General features: G+C 34.7%; 1 protein-coding gene across 1 annotated transcript in view; it reads right to left on the bottom strand.

Moving 5' to 3' along the window:
• The window catches only part of CSMD1 (CUB and Sushi multiple domains 1), a 990,707-nt gene that overhangs the window by 318,271 nt on the left and 652,504 nt on the right, over positions 1–19,932 (bottom strand). Inside the window, exon 7 of the mRNA XM_042877582.1 lies at positions 15,085–15,162. Within this exon, the coding sequence (XP_042733516.1) occupies positions 15,085–15,162 (78 nt within the window). The remainder of the gene's footprint in view (positions 1–15,084; positions 15,163–19,932) is intronic.

The raw sequence follows: 19,932 nt of genomic DNA on the forward strand, positions 1-19,932 counted from the left end.
TTTAACCATCACTTTATAATGATATAAACGGAAATTATATAATTTTGCTTGTATTTAAAACAATATTTTTACCGATTTTTTCTTGTAAGTTTTTTCACTCTTCAGTGTGTTGCAACTTGACTCTTACATCCCACAAGAAATTGTCTTCTAATTATCCTGTAAGATTTTTTTTCTGTCTGTAAAGAGTTATTCATATTAGGCCACATGCTAAACTTATGCAGATTTCCATCTGTTAAAAGCTGCATACCAGCTTTTAACATTAATATTTATATTGATTTTCATTGATTTCTGTTTTAGAGTCTTAAAGACATTCTACCTGCTTTAAGATTGATTTTGCTACTGTAGTAGAAGGTGGCTCTCTAGCCGAGATATGATTAATTAAAAATCTTTCCACAAGAGGGAATGTGCTGATAGCTATTGTTGTACAGGCAGGAGAAATATACTGCTGAGGTAGAGCAAGATGATGTGTTCTGCTAAATATATAGTTTAACTTGCATGGTAATACATAACTACTTTAGCAAAATCTTCATTCTGGCTATACAAGAACTGAATGAGAAGAGTGAAAGATAAAATAAAAGCTGTAATTTTACTGTCCTTCTTAACAGTCTCTCTCAACATCATTAGACAGGACTAGTTCACAAACATTGAGAACACATTACTAGCAATATGAAAAATCAGGACAAGGACTAACATTTTTATGTAAAATGAATATAATTCAGTGAAAACTGTGAATTTTTTTTATATGTATATGGCACTAACAAAAACAAGTTACTTAGTGAGGTGTAATTCTTTTTTTGTGAGAAGCCACTATGCCTTTTTTTTTTTGCCTATCATTATAATGATGTCATTATTTTGCATTTAAAATGCCTCACGATAAATGAGATTTAAGTTTTTACTGCCAGATCAGATTAGACATTTCAGATAATGCTCCAATTATCTGAATAATTTAATAAGATTAGTGCTTATGTATTCAATGAATATAATCTTTGATATAAAATGCAAAATGGCTAGTATAGTATTGGAAAATTCCAATTCTGTAATCCAATTCCAGCTAACTGGATAGATTTGTCTCTTCTTCTGTCAAGCATTTTTTTTTTTTTGCTTAAAAGCTTTAGTTACCTTGTGTGTAGCAGCATATGGGCACTTTCATTAGCTGTTACAGAATAGCATTTAAAACCTAAAATATTAATAATCTTGCTGTTCGAATGAAACACGACATGTCTATTTAATGCCTCTTTTTGTCTAACTTTCATCCAAAAACTCTTCTCAACTTTAACCTGATTTATCATCACTTTTCCTCTTTTTACATTTTTACCACATTAACTTCTTTGTAGAGAGAGATTTCCTCTGTATTCTACACTCTCCGTTATTTCCAGCTAAAAGTGCTGTTCAGAAAGCTTTTCAATGCTTATCCCATACTGAGTTAGCAGGAAGCAGAAAAAAACTTGAAGGGAGAAAAACTCATCAGGATTCTAGGATGTAGGCAAATTTTGGCTAACAAAATGAGTGCTTACTAAAAGCAATGTATTTACCAAAGAGCCTATCAGTGAGTCTACAATAAGGAGAAAATGGCATAGAAATAAGCAGCAAAGTAACCAAAATAAAGTGCGCCAAATTCTCTTACGTTTCCATGCCAACTTAAATAGCCAAAATAACTCTTTATGAGAGAGAATGAAGGCTGTTTAAGAGCTTGTAGAAATGGTTGCATATGTCATACTCATTTTCAATGAGTATGAAATTAAACTTTTACTTTTATATGCACTTATTTAAAATGAAGAATTGATATAAAGACACTTTTTGTTTTTCAAACAGCAAACTAAAAACACTGATTACACAGAATCATAGAATCATCAGGGTTGGAAAAAACCTCTACAATCATGCAGTCCATCCGTCCCCGTCAACAATATTTCACATTAAACCATGTCCCTCAGTACAACATCTAAATGTTTCTTGAACATCTCCCAGGATGGTGGCTCCCTGAGCAGCCCATGTTACTTTTTGTTCTGTCTTTAGTCTTGTAATTTATATGCTGAGCTTACCTTTTCACTTCTTACGTTCCAAAGAAAAACATTCAAGGAAATATGCAGTCTTTCCTTTGTTCCTTAGTTTACACTTCATCAGTTTCCTCAAAAAAAGTGAATTTGGAGTGTCCACAGCTTTAGTTGATAAATGTGTTTCTCTTACCTTGAATATTTCAACATTTCATCAGTGAGGTTGTAGAATATAACTCCAAAGCCTGAATTAGTAATAACTAATTATAAGTGTTATGGAAAGAATTTATGTGGATAGCAAAACAGCAACAAAGAACAAATCTGTATTATAGGTAGGGTTACCGTTTTCAACTATTTTTAAATTGCTAAGCACTGTCATTTTGAAATTCTTCCTTTTTTTGTATGTATCTTTATCAAACAGTGGCTGTTAGAGTTTATTTTCTTTTCATGTGTACAAATTGGATTTATTCATTCTTGGTTAAATGTTATTAAATAGAAATTACTGCTCTCCATTCAGGTCCTTCATTTCTGATAGAGCCATGGGAAAAATCCAATTTCCCACATAAAAAAAATGAAGATGACTTTTTTCATGGAATGCATTAGCACCCCCATAATTTAAAAGAACAAACATGTATTTTTAGCAAAAGTGACATTTAAATCAATGACATGCCTTTTCCTCTTCCAAAATCTACTAGAATGGCCAAATGGGAGGCCTTTGGGAAACAGTAATTCAAGGAGATCTACAGAAACAGGTTTTAGGCAAGTACATTCCAAATAAATGTCAAATTTAACAAAACACAAAAGATTCTGAAGTGTGCTATCCCTGCAGCACTTGCCACTTGTGGACACAACTGGACTAGGGTACTAAGCTGAAAGCTGCTCTGTCCTGTACAACCACTGACTCACCATTTACCAGGCCCATCCTGAGAGGAGAGCTACCTCATACAAATATTGGGGGAACAAACTGGATTTAAAGGCATCCATCAGTAAGTTTGAAAGTAAGATCAAAATTTGACGAGACAAAAAAAGAAAAAAAAAAAAAAAAAAAAAAAGGTTTGGAAAAGAAAGACACTACCTATGGATAAAACAGTAGGGAGATAAGTAGAGAACAGAATAGCAAACAGAATACAGAGAGATGGATAATCATAAGTGAGATCTGGTGAGAGAAATGCAGGAGGGATACTAATCAATTGGAGTAATGAAGGAATAAGAGAGAGGGAGACTGGCACTCAGTGGGCAGAATCTGGGATTGAGAAATGACTGGGTAATGACTTAATGAGGAAAAAATTGATAACAGGAAGGAACAAAAAGATTTAGAGGAAACTATTTGATAACAGAATTTGTTACTGAAATGTTTCTACATTTCAGTAGGTGGATCCCTGCCAGCAACTTAAGTATCCACCAGCTACTCACTCACTCCAATTCCCTCCCAGCAGAACAGGGAGAAAATTAGAAGAGCAAAAATGAGTAAAAACTTTTTTGGTTGAGATAAACAGTTTAATAAGGGAAAAAAGAAAAAGAAAAAAAAAAAAGAAAAAAAAGTCAATTGATGAAAAGGAATCATATGCTACCTCTCGCCAGCAGACCAGTATCCAGCCAGTCTGTATCCAAAGGTTACATGGAAATACTACCATCAGTTTTTACTGCTGAATATGATGTTATAGGACATGGAATATCTCTTTAGTTAATTCAGGTTAGCTGTCCCACCTGTTTCCCCTCCCTAGCTCTTGTTGACCCCAGACTACTTCTTGGAGGGGCAAAGTGAGAAAAATACAGAGAAGAAGAAGTTCTTGATGCTAGATATGATATGATATAGATATATATATAGCTAGATATATATATATATATAGCTAGATATATATATCTATAGATATATATATATATAGATATATATAGATATATAGCTAGATATGATGATAGAGAAGAAGTTCTTGATGCTGTGCAAGTACTGCTAGAACACTGGTTTGTTATCAATACTGTTTTGGTCACAAATTGAAGCATAACAGGAAGGTGCTGCCATTAAGAAAATTAACCCTGATGCAGTACATAAAAGAAAGAACTGAAGTACATGGAAGAATAAGAACTGAAACATTGAAAAACAGAAAAATGATTTTATCGGGGTTGGAGATTCATGATCCTTGAGGTCCCTTTCAACCCGGGCAATTCTGTGATTCTGTGATCGTGTACCTGACTGTAAATTAAAGCATAAAGTTCTAGCTTTATGACAACAGGGAAATGAGATAAAAGCCTTGTCTCTGCTAAAAATCCTCTGTCATGAAAATGCCCACCCATCTTATACTTGCAGACATCTGCTCACAACTAGACCAGAGTACAATTAATGTAACTGGATTAAAAAACAACAAAACAAAACAAAAACAAAAAAAAACAAAAGCAAACAAACAAAAAAAAATAGCAACAAAATACATATTAAGTGCTTAATTTTAAGTGATTTTTAACTTGCATTTACTTCATAGATGAAACACAGTCAAGTCCAAACAGGTGGTGTTGCTTCATGCTGTGTTTTAAGCTTAATGTAAGTACTTGGGTTTTATTACAAAGGATTTTATTTTATTTGCTATTCTGTACTCCGGGTGCATTTTGAGAGTTCTGAAACTAAGTCTGGTTAAATAATGAAAGAAACATGACTTCTCAGTATGAAACACGTTCCCCATTTGACTTCAAAAACATGAAGGAAAATCTGATGTAACAAAAGCATCTTGAATAAAATAATATATGACATTTGAAATATCAGTTTTAAGAAAACATACTGTTTTTTTGCTAGTGTTAATTTGATAATTCACTGAATTTATAGCTCCTCTAGCAGAGATGTTGAGTATCAGAAGTTCAGTTCAAAAGCATTAAACTGGGGAAGATATGCATACAGTTTTTACACATCTCTTTTGCTTATGCAATACAATTTCTTTCATGTTAGGAGCCTGAAGCAGAAAATATTGTGACAGTGAGGTGACAGAAATCAAATAAAGGCATGCATTAGCAGACTGCTATGGACTTACAGAGATGCAATTATTCTCTGTTAGATTAAAACTTTTTAGAATTAAATATTTTTGATAACCTCCATGACATTAAACTTCAATACACAATAAAGTAATTTCATCCCTCTTACCCAAGGAATTCAGATTATATGACAGGAGCATACATCCAACCCAGAACACAATACAGTCTTTTCTTCAAGTATGCGAAGATATAACAGAAAACAGGGAATTGGCATTTTTCTGGGTTGTTCTTTCTGTTTATATTGAACTGGAGAAAAAAAAAAAATTGCATTTGATTTTTTTTTTTTTAAAGAACTGAACAATCTGGTACATTGTCATTTCTGAGGAAGGGCACATCATATTCAATAATTTTCTCCCCCTAAATCAACAAATAGTCCTTTTCTTCCAAATAGAACCCAACGTGTTTACTTATGGCTTGATTCCATTCTAGGTTGTTGGGTTTTTTTGTTTTGTTTTTTGTTTTTTGGAGCCTTTCAAAAAATATTTCAAGTCCCTTAACGTAATCTAGGAAATTGATATATTATTCAAGCATTGGATAAGTTTTGTTATTTCCTCTCTTCTAAGTGAAGAAGGAATAGTGGACTCAAACTGGCCTGAAGCTGATAAATTAACTGTCACCTAAAAAAACTCTCTAGTTCCAAATGTATCAGACACTGACGCTTTGCAGTTCTGCTCAGAGGACTTGCAGGAATAGATATATTCCACTGTGACAGGCTAACAATGAGGTGTTATGCCAACACCGCGGAAATAATTTTTCATCATTTCACAACAAATTCTGTAGAAGTAGAATAGTGCGAGACCTTCTGTCAGATTTAGGAGATTTTCTCCCCTAACATGGATTTAGAAAACAGGGATCTGAATATATATTCAATATACATGGACTATGCAGCTAGTGTTAAACTTTAAAAACTGCAATGTTAGCCTTGGTGGAAAGTACAAGAAGTGGCAATTCTCTGACTCTTCCAAAGAATTTGGCAGTAAAGGATTTATATTATAGACCAGTGTCATACTTCTTTCCTTAATTAAAAATGTTTTAACTTTTTTTTTATTATTTTCCAGAAGTCTGAATTCAACCATCTACAACCTTTGAATGCCTTAATAATTTGATACAACCTCTGAATGCCTTAATAATTTTTATTATCTGAATGTATGGAGATTTCCTTTTGCCAGCTTATTTACTGCCTACATCTATGTTTTTAACAGAGATGTGCACAGGAGCTAAGCCAAAGAAGTCATATAAAAGTATTAAGTTTTATATTTAAATTTCAGATGAGTAATTAATTTATACAGAATTATACTTTGCTAAAAGCAGGTTGCTGGCTCTTAAGTCTTTGACTTTGAAAATAACAGTATTCAATGTCAATTTAGCCTACGGTATGAACACTCAATATAATCAGTAATGTACTATAATTCTATGAAAATTATTTAATGGCAGTTTCAGCTTCCTAGCTGGATAACAATTCATTTTAACCATCCATAATTCAATCAGAATTACATCTTGTTTCACATATTTTAATGGATGCTTTCTTCTGGTTATTTCACAAATTATATATGCAAATGATGTATTAAATAATTGATGAAGTACCTTGTTTTGCTTGTAGCTACGAGTGATGCTTTTCTCCACAAACACACTTAGGCAGTAGTTCTCTTCACAGCAAGATTTTTTGCAGAGTATTTTAAAAGATATTTAAACTCCTGCAGTGATGAAGGCTTGCTTGGAAAGACCAAGTATAATTTATTAAACTGATTTATGAAGTAATTTATACAATCTAGTAGAATAGCATTGTAGAATTTCATTGCATAGGGATACTCCTCTGAAGAGTCTAAGTTCTTTAATACCTGGGCAAGTCTGTATTATTTTATTTAGTGATAGAATGAAGTATATCCATGTAATTATCCTTCCTGTTTTAATAAAGCTTTATAAGACTGTTAGAGGATAACGCTGCAGTGTTGAAGTCAAATTTTATCCAATAATATTCAGTAAAAAGGGAAATAGAATCATTAAGTGCTTCTTATATGTATATTGTAAATGCTATAATGGAATACTATGGGCTATTTATTTATAATCATGTACACCTATATAACAGATATTTTTAACATTAAAGATTTCAGGATTTCTCCCTTTATCTAATGTATACAATTGCCAGTGTTTTAAGTATTACTTCCCTCTTTCTTTATTTTTAACTGAATATTCATTTTAGTATTCTTGTAAAAAGGCCTTTGGAAATAAAATGGGATATTTGCACACATTAGGCCCACAAAATCTTTATTTTTAAGATTCATGTTTCCTAACCTTGTAATTATTACATAAATAAGTTGTAAGCTATCTTTTTTCCTTGTTTGCAGAGAAAAATGCTTTCCTTTTCAACTTGTAGGATTTAAAGGTATGCAAAACGGCTTTAATGATTGAAAGATCTGAATAGTTCAGAATACTTTGCAGGTATTAAGGAAGTTTCACCTGGGCACACGAAAATATTAACATTTTCAGGATGTGCAGTCTAATATATTACCTATGCAGGGAGCAACTTCTTTTGAGAACACCAAGAACTCCACACAGAATTCCTATAGAAACTAATAGGAAAGAGACATCTTTATCATAGGGCTTAATAGTCTGGTTTGGTTCCTTCTAAGGAATCTTACTCTCAAGCTTATTTTTTAGAAAACCTTTTCTTGGTGAAGTCTCAGTTTTCTTCACAACAGAAGTAGTATATCTGCCACTAAGCAAAGATGATGAACTGGTGAATGTGCAGGAACAGTCAGAAAAGAGCCGCAGATGAGTAATGCAAGTTTTTACTGTTATATTGCAGTGTTTAATACAGAATCTAGAAAACTGAAGTTTTTAAACAAAAGTACTAGGACAGAAGTAAAGGAAAACAATATTTAGAAAAGGAAATTCAGAGATACACAATTCAGAATTTCTCTTTTTAAAAGGCTCATAGAGATAATACTACAGAATGAAATGTTTACTTCCCTCCAAAATGGTTAGGTAAAGAAAGTCTCTTGATATGCTATCCTTTTCTTATTCTTGTTCCATATTTCAGAATTATGACAAACTGATTAGCCAAGTGTCAGAACGGATGAGTAACTCCTCCCTCCTTCACATCAAGGACTCGTTCAGAAAACTTACAAACACTACTGTGTGCCCCAGAATTGAAAGCATTCCTGAAAGCTACTAATTTTGATAATTGCCTTACTTATTTTAGCTGAAAGTGTGACCAATCAAGGAGATTTATTTAATGTTTATTTCTCCAGCACTTTAAAATTAACTCTGGGCTGATTGTGTATGTGCCTGAGGAATTTTCAGCTGACGAAATCTACATGCTATCAGGATTTTTTTTTTTTTTTAACTTCAAAAATGTCTCTATTTTATCTTTGCCTATATCTTTTTTAAAATATAGTTTCATGTAATATTTCAAACATTCTCAGTGAAAAACACTGTATACAGAGAACTCTTGATCAGACAACATCCAAAGCACTGGATATCTCGATATTTTGATATAGAAAACCCACAGCCACTTGTTATTAAGTATCTTGTTTATTATCGGGGATCAATCTCCCAATGTGAAAATTCTTATAATATGGATAAAGGACTACATAATATGTTTGATTACTGTTCCTGCTCTCTGCAAAACTTCACTAAGTTCACTAAAAGAATTTAGAATTTTTGGAGGGATTTTTTTCATTACAGGTGTATTTTAAAAATAATAACACAGAATTGTTAAACAGTTTTTCATTCTTTCTGAAATACTTTGGAAGAAAAAGATACTAAAATTAACCTGCAAAATAACACAATTTGGGGAAATAATGAATAAGCTAATTTAAATATTAAACAGAAAAATAATAAATTTATATTGATATCAAGATCAACTTTAAAAGTCATTATAGAAAAGTAGTCACAGAATCATAGAATCATAAAAAATCCCAAGTTGAAATGGACCCACAAGAATCAAAAAGTCCAACTCCTGACTCTACACAGGAACACCCAAAAATCAGACCATATGACGGAGAGTGCTGTCCAGATGCTTTCAGTACTCCAGCAAGCTCAGAGTTGTGATTCCTTCTCTAAGAAGTCTGTTACCCAAACACTCTTCTGGTCATTAGTAACAGTTTTACCTTTTATAAACGTAACTCAAGGATCCCTTCAGAAGTCATCTTGTCACATTTGTTTTTGATTTATTTCTACTTATTGATATTTTTGAAGTGTAAAAGATCTTAAATAGATTGTTCCTTACTAAGGAATGAGAACAACCCAGGTGGGAAAATTTTATTTAAGTGCGATTATTTAGTCCAATGCTGTCCTTCTTACCAACATTTTCTTGTATTGACTGAAGAGCAAAACTAATCTTCACTTTGTTTCTATCAGTCATTCCTTCTTTCTCACACAGAATTAGCAATGTAATCCTCTTTTCATATTAATCACTATAACATCAAAAACATATGCCATTAATTCATCTTAATGTGCTGCAACTAATCAACGCACAGTCTGTGAATTCACTCAAGTTTTGGGTCTGTATGGCCAATATTATTAACTTAAAATAACCCTTCATAAATCTTTGGGATAATTGTTTGGATAAGCTGCAGCTAAGTTTTTAGAGGATGTACTAACCTTATTCATTCAAAAACATGCTTTTGAAAATGTTTTAAGTGTACTTTTTTGCTATTCTGAAATATTTTCAAATAATATTCAATATGAACCATTGCACAACATGAAAAATATTTTTAAATAATCACTCAGATTTTGTTTGTTCACCTTCATTGCTTTCCAGACTGTGAACATTCCCTGCAATTTGCTGTGCTCTACAGCTTGAGCCAGTGTCTAATGTAGGAGGCAATGCAACAGTCTACCTTGCATTTTGACAAAGCTAACTCAGGAAATCAGCTTTCCCAGGTACTTCTTGTCACATCAGGGGCTACTGGGCCTTTTGTCCAAACCTTTCCTGAGCACTGTTCCTGAGCTGCTGCAGGCTGGACAGGGCCAAAGAGTCACCAAGGTACAGGGCTGCAAGTCAGCAGTTACAGCCCCGAGGTCTAAATATTCTGTAAGCTGGTGTCTTGAAGAAAGAAAAACCTGTACTTGCTTCTTTGTACATGGAATGATCAACAGAAACTGCAGAAAGATAAACTTCAGGATTGCCTAGAAAATAAACCTTTTCTAAAGACTGTGGCTACCTATGGTTTGTCCTCAAGACCTACTTAAAATCATAGAATAGAAAGGACCTACAAGATCACTTACTCCAACCATCCTCCTATCACCACTGCTATCACAAGCTACTTAACCATATCTCGCAACTCCTCATCCAGAAGTCTCTTGAACACTCCCAGGGACAGCAACTCCACCACCTCCCTGGGCAGGCTATCCCAGTGTCTGACCACTCTCTGACAGAAAAAGTTCTTCCTTACATCTAATCTAACCTCCTCTGGTACAACTTGTGGCCTCAGGTTACCTAGGGTCCTGTTTGTTGCCTGAGAGAAGAGGCCAAACCTCTCCTCATCACAACCACTCTTCAAGAATGAAATGAGGTCTCCCCTGAGCATCTGCTTCTCCAGACTAAACAATCCCAGCTCCTTCAGCCACTCCTCCTAAGACTTGTGCTCCCTTCATCAGTTTTGTTGCTTCTCTCTGTACACGTTCCAGGGCCTTGATGTCTTTCCTGTAGCGAAGGGCCCAAAACTGAACACAGTACTCGAGGTGTGTTCTCACCAGTGCTGAGTACAGGGGGATGATCACCTCCCTGCTCCTGCTGGCCACACTATTTCTAATGCAGGCCAGGATGTTGTTGGCCCTCTTGGCCACCTGGGCACACTGTTGGCTCATGTTCAGCTGAGCATCAACCAACACCTCCAGGTCCCTTTCCTCTTCACAGTCATCGAACTAGTCATCCCCAAGCCTATAACGCTGCATGGGGTTGTTGTGGCCAAAGTACAGGACTCAACACTTGGCCCTGTTGAACCTCATCCCATTCACCTCAGCCCAGCAATCCAGCTTATCAAGATCCCTCTGAAAGGCCTCCCTACCCTCAGGCAGATCAACACCTTCTTCCAACTTGGTGTCATCTGCAAACTTACTGAGGGTACACTCAATCCCCTCATCTAGGTCATTAATAAAGATACTAAACAAGATAGGCCCCAGTACCAACCCCTGGGGGACACCACTTGAAACGGGTCACCAGCTGGACTTTACTCCACTTACCACTACCCATTGGGCACAGCCCTCTAGCCAGTTTCTTACCCAAAGGAGTGTAAACCTGTCCAGGCCATGGGCAGCCAGTTTCCCCAGAAGAAGCCTGTGAGAGACTATGTCAAAGACTTTGCTGAAGTCATGGTAGACTACATCAACAGCCCCTGCCTCATCTACCAGCCTGGTCACCCAGTCACAGAAGGAGATGAGGTTGGTCAAGCACAACCTACCTTTCATGAACCTGTGCTGGCTGGGCCTGATCCCCTGGGCACCATGCACATGCCGTGTGATCTCACTCAAGATGATTTGCTCCATTACTTTCCCCAGTACCGAGGTCAGGCTAACAGGCCTATAGTTCCAAGGATCCTCCTTACGGTCCTTCTTGAAGATGGGAGTCACATCAGCAAGCCTCCAATCCTCTGGAACCTCTCCAGTTAACCAGGAGTGCTGACAGATGGACGAGAGCAGCTTGGCAATCACCCCTGATAGCTCCCTGAGCACCCAAGGGTATAGCCCATCCAGTCCCATGGACTTGTGACAGTCCAGATGGAGGAGGAGCTCTCTGACTCCACCTGAATCGCTGGGGGTATATTCTGAGTAGCATCCCAGACTTCCTGATCAGGGCATAGAATGCCCAGAGGATAACTGGTCTGGCTACTAAAAACTGATGTAAAGAAGGCATTGAGGACCTAAGCCTTCTCCTTGTCCTCAGTGGCCACATTCCCTGCTGCATCAAGTATAGGATGAGAATTATCCTCGGTTCTTCTTTTGCTGTTGATATATTTATAAAAGGATTTTTTATTGTCTTCTACTGCAGTGGCCAATCTGAATTCATGTTGGGCTTTTGCCTTAGTAACTTCCTCCCTGCATATCTTAGCTACTTCCTTGTAGTGTCCCCAGGTAGCCTGTCCCTTCTTCCAGAGGACATACACTCTCTTTTTCTCCCTGAGTCTAAACAGTAGTTCCTGGCTCATCCACACCGGTTACCTACCCCTACGACTCTCCTTACAGCACTCAGGGACAGCCTGTTTTTGCACCTTTAACATTTCCATCTTGAGGTGCGTCCAGGCTTTACCCTTAAGAAGGAGTCCCTTTCCTCTTCACAGTCATCCAGCCACTCATCACCAAGCCTATAGCACTGCATGGGGTTATTGTGGCCAAAGTGTAGGACCCGGCGTTTGCCTTGTTGAACCTCATCCCATTCACCTCAGCCCAATGATCCACCTTATCCAGGTCCCTCTGAAGGGCCTCCCTATCCTCAGGCAGACTGACACTCCTCCCAATTTGGTGTCATCTGCAAACTTACTGAGAGTACACTCAACCCCCTTCTTTATGAAGGCTTTTCTTTCTGCATGCACAGGATGCCCCCTGTAAAATCCTTCTATTGTTGTGCTAGTGCTCAGATGTCTAGAGGTAATAAATAACCTCTGACAGAGTTGCTGGACAGAAATATTGCCATGAAAACATATTGACACAAGAGCTAACATCAGATTTATATTTTTCATCCAGTCAGTTACAATGCCAGCTATAGTCAGAGTAGTTATAGGAAAAGTCTGCAATCATTAAGGAGATAGCCTGTGGGGTTATTCTGTTTTAGAATACAAATGAGTGACAAGATGGATGAAGTATTTCCTTAGAGAATATTATCCATATACATAAGAATGATAAGTAAGGAAACAAAAGTGAGTAGGCTAAGACTACAACTAAACAGATCAATGGTAAACCAGACAGAAAATAATTTGCTTCCTCTACACAGATTTGTAAACTAGAACTCTCTTATTGCTCCTCTTGAGAGACCAGTTTAGATGACCAAATGAATTGGATTTGGTCAGTGTTTGTGACAGCCTAAGTACTAATGAGAAACAACTGTGAGAAAGAATCTATCAAAGCTGCCCATTTACTTTTTACTGCATTTACTTTCTTGCAGTTAACTGTTCCAGAAATTTGTCTAGTGTACTTAAGCCCCCAGTGGGCCTGTTCACTTTGGGTGAACTGGGACAATATTTTACTTCAAATATCTTTCCAATTTCTTTGCATAAATTAATCATTATTCAAATACACCTGCCTCACTTCTTGATATGTTTCCTTACAGTGTAATGAAGGGGAAAAAAAAAAAAAAAAAAAAAAGCAAAGCAAAATCCATTTTGTTTTCCTAGGGAATGACACATAATGTAATGCTGAAATAAAGCATTCAGGAATCTGGGCAAGTCTCGGGGGAGACAGGTAGTCTTTAATTTACTTCTCTAGAAATCTGCTCATTAGAATCAAATGGAAATATCCATTGTTAAATAGGAATTCATAGTTGAATTCCTAATTACCTTTTCCATCTACATGATTTTTAATAAGAAAAATAGTTAAAAACTAAGGGCTTGAATCATGTGGAGCACAAAAAATATATCTGAATCCAACTATTTGTATTTTAATTTAATCATTTTTGTTTGTTTTATGTACATGAAACTAATAATAAACTGACACTCATGTAGAAAAGTCAGACATGATATAAAGCTTCAGAAATCAAAACAAAGAAATAAAAACAAAGGACGTTATAGTTGAAGTCAACAGCAAACTGCCTTATAACATTTTTTCCACAGCCTTACTTCCATTTCCAATAATTAAACAGTGTCTGACAGCATGTATTGTGAGTGTAAGCAGAGATCATACAGCTCCTGAAAATAACTTATAAATAATGAAATCATCACTCAGATACAAACACCAAAGAGAAATAATAACTTTTTCTGCTACACCTTGCACAGAAAGTTTGGAATGCCACACCATCAATGTGCAATATTTAAAGCAGAAAAATATCATGCCTCTTTTGTTCCCTTGAGCATACCAATACACTCATTTTGCATTAAATAGTGCACTTCAGAAACACAGAGACCAAATTGTATCCCCTAGACATTACCCTTCAAGACACTCATTCTCTCTGTACTTGCAGAATCTCATTGCAGCATGCAATGAGGCAAATATTGCCTGAGTTTCACTCCACTGAGTTCAATGTTATTACAAAAAGGATCAACTTATTCAAATATGTTTTAGTCATTATACAAGCACTTATTAATTAGTTTTGGGTGCTTACCCTCTGGCTTTTTTTAGGCAAAGGGACTCTCTGCTTTCCAAAATATAAAAAATATATCTTTTTTTTTTCTTTCTTGTTTCAAGACTGTCCTGATTAATGGAGAAATAGCTCTCAAGACTCTTGTCAGAATGTCAGTCATTCAGGGAAAATACAACATATATACAAAAATAGCCTCACTATCTTACTGATAACTTCTTGTTTTTATCCTCACACTACATATGGGGAAAGTGGTTCAGAAATGTACTAAATAGATGTCATTCCAGAGTGCACTAAGCATACAGTGAAGGGAAGGTGATGCTGTGATGTCCATCCCCTTGAGAAGCTAAGAATTGCAGCAGTTCTTAAACACTGCTGTGCTGCATCACAGGACTATCAAGAGGCAGTCACTAGGGCATACAATGTGATAAGGAAGGGGAAGAATTAGATCTGTGACACTAACTGAGGAGAAGAAAGTTATGTGCAATCCTCAATCTATAAAATGCTATGGTGATTTCATGGCCTCACTGTACTGATCTAACAAAGTCAGTATGGCACTGTTCTTCCTGGACAGCTAATTTGTCTTCTGAATCTCTAAATTCTAAATATTCCAAAACATTAAAAGGATTTTTATTTTACATATTCTTTTTATTTTTTTCTGGCATTACAATGTGATATTCTGCATTCTACATCCTTCGTATTATCAGCAGAGTTCTAAATTCGTTGACATTTGATAACTAAACAACCATTTTATGACTACAGCTTCTCAATGTTTCTCTTTCTGTATATTCATTAGAGCTCCAAAAATATATGTTCAGACTAAAGATAATGGTAGAAACAACTTACAGACAGAATTTTTGTGATTACTGTCTTTGCTGGGCAACATCTTGACTCCTCTTGATTTCAGTTCAATTGCTTTTTTCACTGACAAAACAAACAAAGAGAAAGAAAATAATATATTATTAAATCTTGTAGAAAGGAAATGCGACAGTCAAATCAGATATTGCAATAACAAAAATGCAATCCATAAAACAGATTGAAATAACTGTATTTTCTTTGATAACCCAAATGCACTTTTACAAAAATACAAATATTAATTATATTTTGCAATATTTTGTTTTTAAGAGACATTATCAGGTTTTACAATATTTTGCATTCGAGTGCCCTTAGGATCAAAGAGAAGAAAAATCTGTCCTACTTACATTTATGAAATAGCAATGTTTGCCACTGCACATGGCAAATCTTTAACATTTTTAAAATGTATTTGGAATGTACAGTACATTATATGCAGATATCCAAAGACCACTAGCTATCATTAAGAAAGTCACGTAATTATTTTCATCTGATTCATTCTTCAGCAGTAAATGTATTCTTAATTCTGTCTCCTGAAATGGTTGAAGTTACACAATTACAGTATTTACAGTTTGGCTCAACTAAACACTTCTGAATCTACAGGAAAATTTAAAATGAATTAGAAAAAGAGCTCTCAAGGAGTCAAGTTTTGAGAGAAAGGACAGATGCATTAGAGTTTTTAACTGTTTTCTCTATTTAGACAGCTGAATGGATGATAAACTCCCCAATTATCCCTAATAGGATGGTAGGACATGATAGGAAGGATCAGAAGCAGAGGAGGAGGAGGAAGAGATGAAATTTGTGCAGCTACATGCCAAGGAAAAGTGTGAGACTGAATCTGAATTTATATGCTAGGGAAGAGAGCACATTCACAGGAAAATCATTAGTTCTGAGGCAATTGAAAATAAAATCAGATACATAGAAAAGAAATATGCACCAGTCCTGGAAAATTCAAAGCAAAGTAGATAGTGACTGACTTTCAGTGTGTATAAGCCTCTAAAGGTAACATGACAATGCATGCCTGTCAGTTACAAAAAAAATAACAAGTAGTCCTTTCCCAATTCATATTAGATAGCTTCTAGAATTGGCAGTAGTTTATGATCTTAGAATTCACACATTTATCCTAGATACAAATATAAACAAAAATAAACTGAAACATTTTAAAAATGGGATTTGTACTGTGTACCATACAGATACAAAATAACTATAAAAATTAATACAGCAAATTATGTTATACTTTTTTTTTTTATCTATGTAGGGGACAAAATTTATATTTGCTACAGCATGTATTAATCTGTATGCAAATATTTCTGGAACGTTATATAACAGGAGAAGTCTTCATATATTACATCAGAAGTGTGATTATTTTGTGGGGTTTTGTGTGCAGTGTTTTTTTTTATTTTGTTTTCTTTTTCTGTACTGTATTTTGGCAGCTTGTGCAACCTCGGAATTCAGTAGGCTTTTCTTAAGCCCTGAAACTGAGCAAACAATGCAGAACATATTTTCTGTGCTATGTACATCGCAAAATGTTACACAATGCAGAAATTTCCAAGTCTAATTCTGAAAAACAGATGTTGAAATTATGAAAAACGATAGACAACTGTAGCAACATGGGATAAAATGGATTTGATAGAAGCATGCTCTTTTTTTTTAAGACACATTATACTGAGATATTTATACACACAGTAAAGCTGATATGCCCAAGAGCTTCTGGAAGTGTATGGTTTTCTTTCTAGAATTTACTAGGATTATTTTCTAGAATTTAGATGCTGAAATTTCCCTCAGGACCTGCTTTATGTTCTGTTCTCTTAGGTTGCAAAACCAGACTGTCTAATTTTTTCCATGTTTAACTGTTTCAACATAATAGCTGGGAACTTGTCTGGAGTTATGGTCACATTTTATTACTATCTGTCTCATGTAAAACACGAGAGCTATTCTTTGAGAATTAAAAATCCAAATTGCTTAAGTTCATGTATGACTAGTAAAACCACTGACTCATTAGACAGCAGACATAGAAAAAGCACCCTATTCTCCACTTTCTCTTTGTTCTGTGACCCTACTTTAGGATGAAAGGGCCAACACTCATTCTGTTTCATATGGAAGTTCTGTCTTGATGGCATTATTTAAACATACTTGAAATATGCTTCCCAGAAATGGGGATAAATGATATCCATTGGCTTTAGTTTGAAATACAGCGGACAGATGGCTAAATTAAAACAAGAGGAGTTGTGACTTAAGAAAACTTTTTCACTATTAGGACAGTTGAGCATTAAAACAAGTTCTGCACTTTCCACTCCTGGAGATTTTTCATATCAATAAAAAGGCATTCTATATTTCTGAAAGAACATTAGATAAGGGATTTACAATACTTAAGATCAGTGATCTAAAATGTATGCTTTATGAAAAGAAATAGCTACCTCAAGGGGGCAATTCATCTCCTTATAAGACAGGCACAATGAATCATCCCCTGAAGATGCCTTTTCATCTCCATGAAATGTAACAGAAACATATACCACTTATTCAAGCTAGATCCCTCTATTGTAGACAGTAATATTAGATGACAAGCTTTTATATCTAGAGGACTTAAACAGACAAATGTATCTGTCAGATGCAGGAATCCAGAAGGTTAAATGAGATAGCTCGAGACATAAATACCATACTTCTTGTGTTTGTTTTTGCATGTGGACTTTGAATAGTATATTTTTAAATAGAATTAAGGTAATATAATATGTAAAATATACACTCATCAATCACTGAAAAGAGAAATTGAGATTTGAGGGAAGCTCAATCTTCCATAACATTGAAGCAACACTCTCAATTGCATTTTTTGGAATCATTTAAATCCAATTTCAGTATCATTTCTGAAATATTTCTTTTCCACTTCCTGATTGCTTTTTGTTTAAAAAGGTTTTCCTGATTTTGAATATAATTTGCTACTTATTAGCACAAAAAGAGGAACAGGTTTAAGTTAATGTCAAATATGAAGCCCTCAAATGATTACTTTTTATAAATTTGCATAGCTTTCTGCAGTCATATCTTAAACATTCAGTTAAACTAACTGAGTTAACTCAGTTCACCTTTTTGTTTGAATCTTAAATTCAAGACTCCCTAGAAGATGGTAAACCCATTTAAAGAAGATAGCAGAACTCAACATGAAGCTGAAGACAGTCTTCTCAGACTACTGTAATTTACTTGTGATATTCCTTGTGCTAATATGCCATAGCTATATTAGACATGAAAAGAATATATGCCCAATATTCTTTGAATGGATTGTGAATGTTAAAAAGTAAATTGTAGAAGTTGTAAATCTCTTTTTAAACCTATATGATTATTATGAAACTCTTAGTTTCTAATATATTTGAACCTGCATGAAGAAAATACATTTTACTCTAAGCACAATTACCTTGCTGAACACATTATGACAATATAGTAGAAACACATTATAAGGAAGAATGAACCAATGAGAAAAATTTAAACTTCATCTACAATAAGGAGGAAAATAATTGAGGTACAAAAATAAAACTAGCTATGGAACATTAGATGGACAGTCCTTAGCATTTTGAGGATATAAGAAAATGGTTATGTCCAGTGAAAGAAATTTCTGTACATATTTATATGGTTAGAGCATAGAGCACGTACTGCATACATATTTGTTGTTTATGAAAAGTACTTCCACAAAACTAAAATGCAAATATTCACAAATTTATATTAAAATAATTGAGTAAAAGGGTTTTTATACATTTGAGACCTGCTGTCATTCTGCCATTGAAATGAATGAACACTGACTCATTCCAAGTTATGTATAGTTAAGCTTTTTCTGTGGCTCAAAGAACTGGAAAGATAAAAATATTTTAAAAGTTATATACTTCTAGCGTGAATTTCTAGATGGAATGCACTTTAAGTACACCAAAATAAATGACCCTTGAATTTGTTATTCTTGACACTGAAAATGTCACTGATTGTAAGTCATTGGTTGTACTAGCTTTACTTTCTAGAGCCATAAGGCACTTCAGAACACTATGATTTCTCTAGATTTCTACATCTTTATAAGTGAGCAAGAAAATATTCTTCATTTTGTTCTGCTTACATTCCTCTCCAAAAGTGACTAATGCACAAAGCAATTGCTATACTGCTGTTACTTTTGTGGAAGCATATTATACACAGCAGCTCATTACAGCAAGGATGGTTTCCTACAATTCATACAACAACTGCTTTTAAATGTTGTCGTTTGTTTTCTTTTTTTCCCCACTGTTTTGTTTCCTAGGATGGTTATTTGTAAAATGCCCTTCCAATCTCAGGTATACTCCAAATTGCTCTATAATTTGTTCAAGAATATTAAATCTGATTGCTTGATTATTTATTATAGCTTTAAACAGTGTGGGTTTTTTTTAACAATTACATATGAATAAATAAAAACACGTGCAGTCAGTCTTTCAAGTATGCTCTGCACATGTGCATTTTCTAATATATATACATTTATCTACATATTTTTCACACATGCAAATAATTATACAAAGTGCAAAGTTATAGAGAATCAGGCTATGGGTATGTAAGCAGTTCTAGAAGCACTCCAAGTGAATTTTTTACTTTGGGAGAATTAATATATTTTCAAGAGTGATATCAATAATTTATACCTTAATCTCTAATGACACTTTCCTTTTAATTCTTTCCAAATCTACCAAAACTTGAAAACAGTGATAACCTATCTGAAACACACACAAAGCCTAGTGTTGAAAATTCAGTGGATTTACTTTTTTTTTTTTCCTCTGGAAGGTGCTTTTGAATGGAACTTGTAATCTAACAAAGATACTTTAAAATATGCAAGTACAATTTCAAGGGAAT

This window comes from Lagopus leucura, unplaced genomic scaffold, assembly GCF_019238085.1.
Source record: "Lagopus leucura isolate 7727_CA_CO unplaced genomic scaffold, USGS_WTPT01 Super-Scaffold_73, whole genome shotgun sequence".
Classification (NCBI taxonomy): domain Eukaryota; kingdom Metazoa; phylum Chordata; class Aves; order Galliformes; family Phasianidae; genus Lagopus; species Lagopus leucura.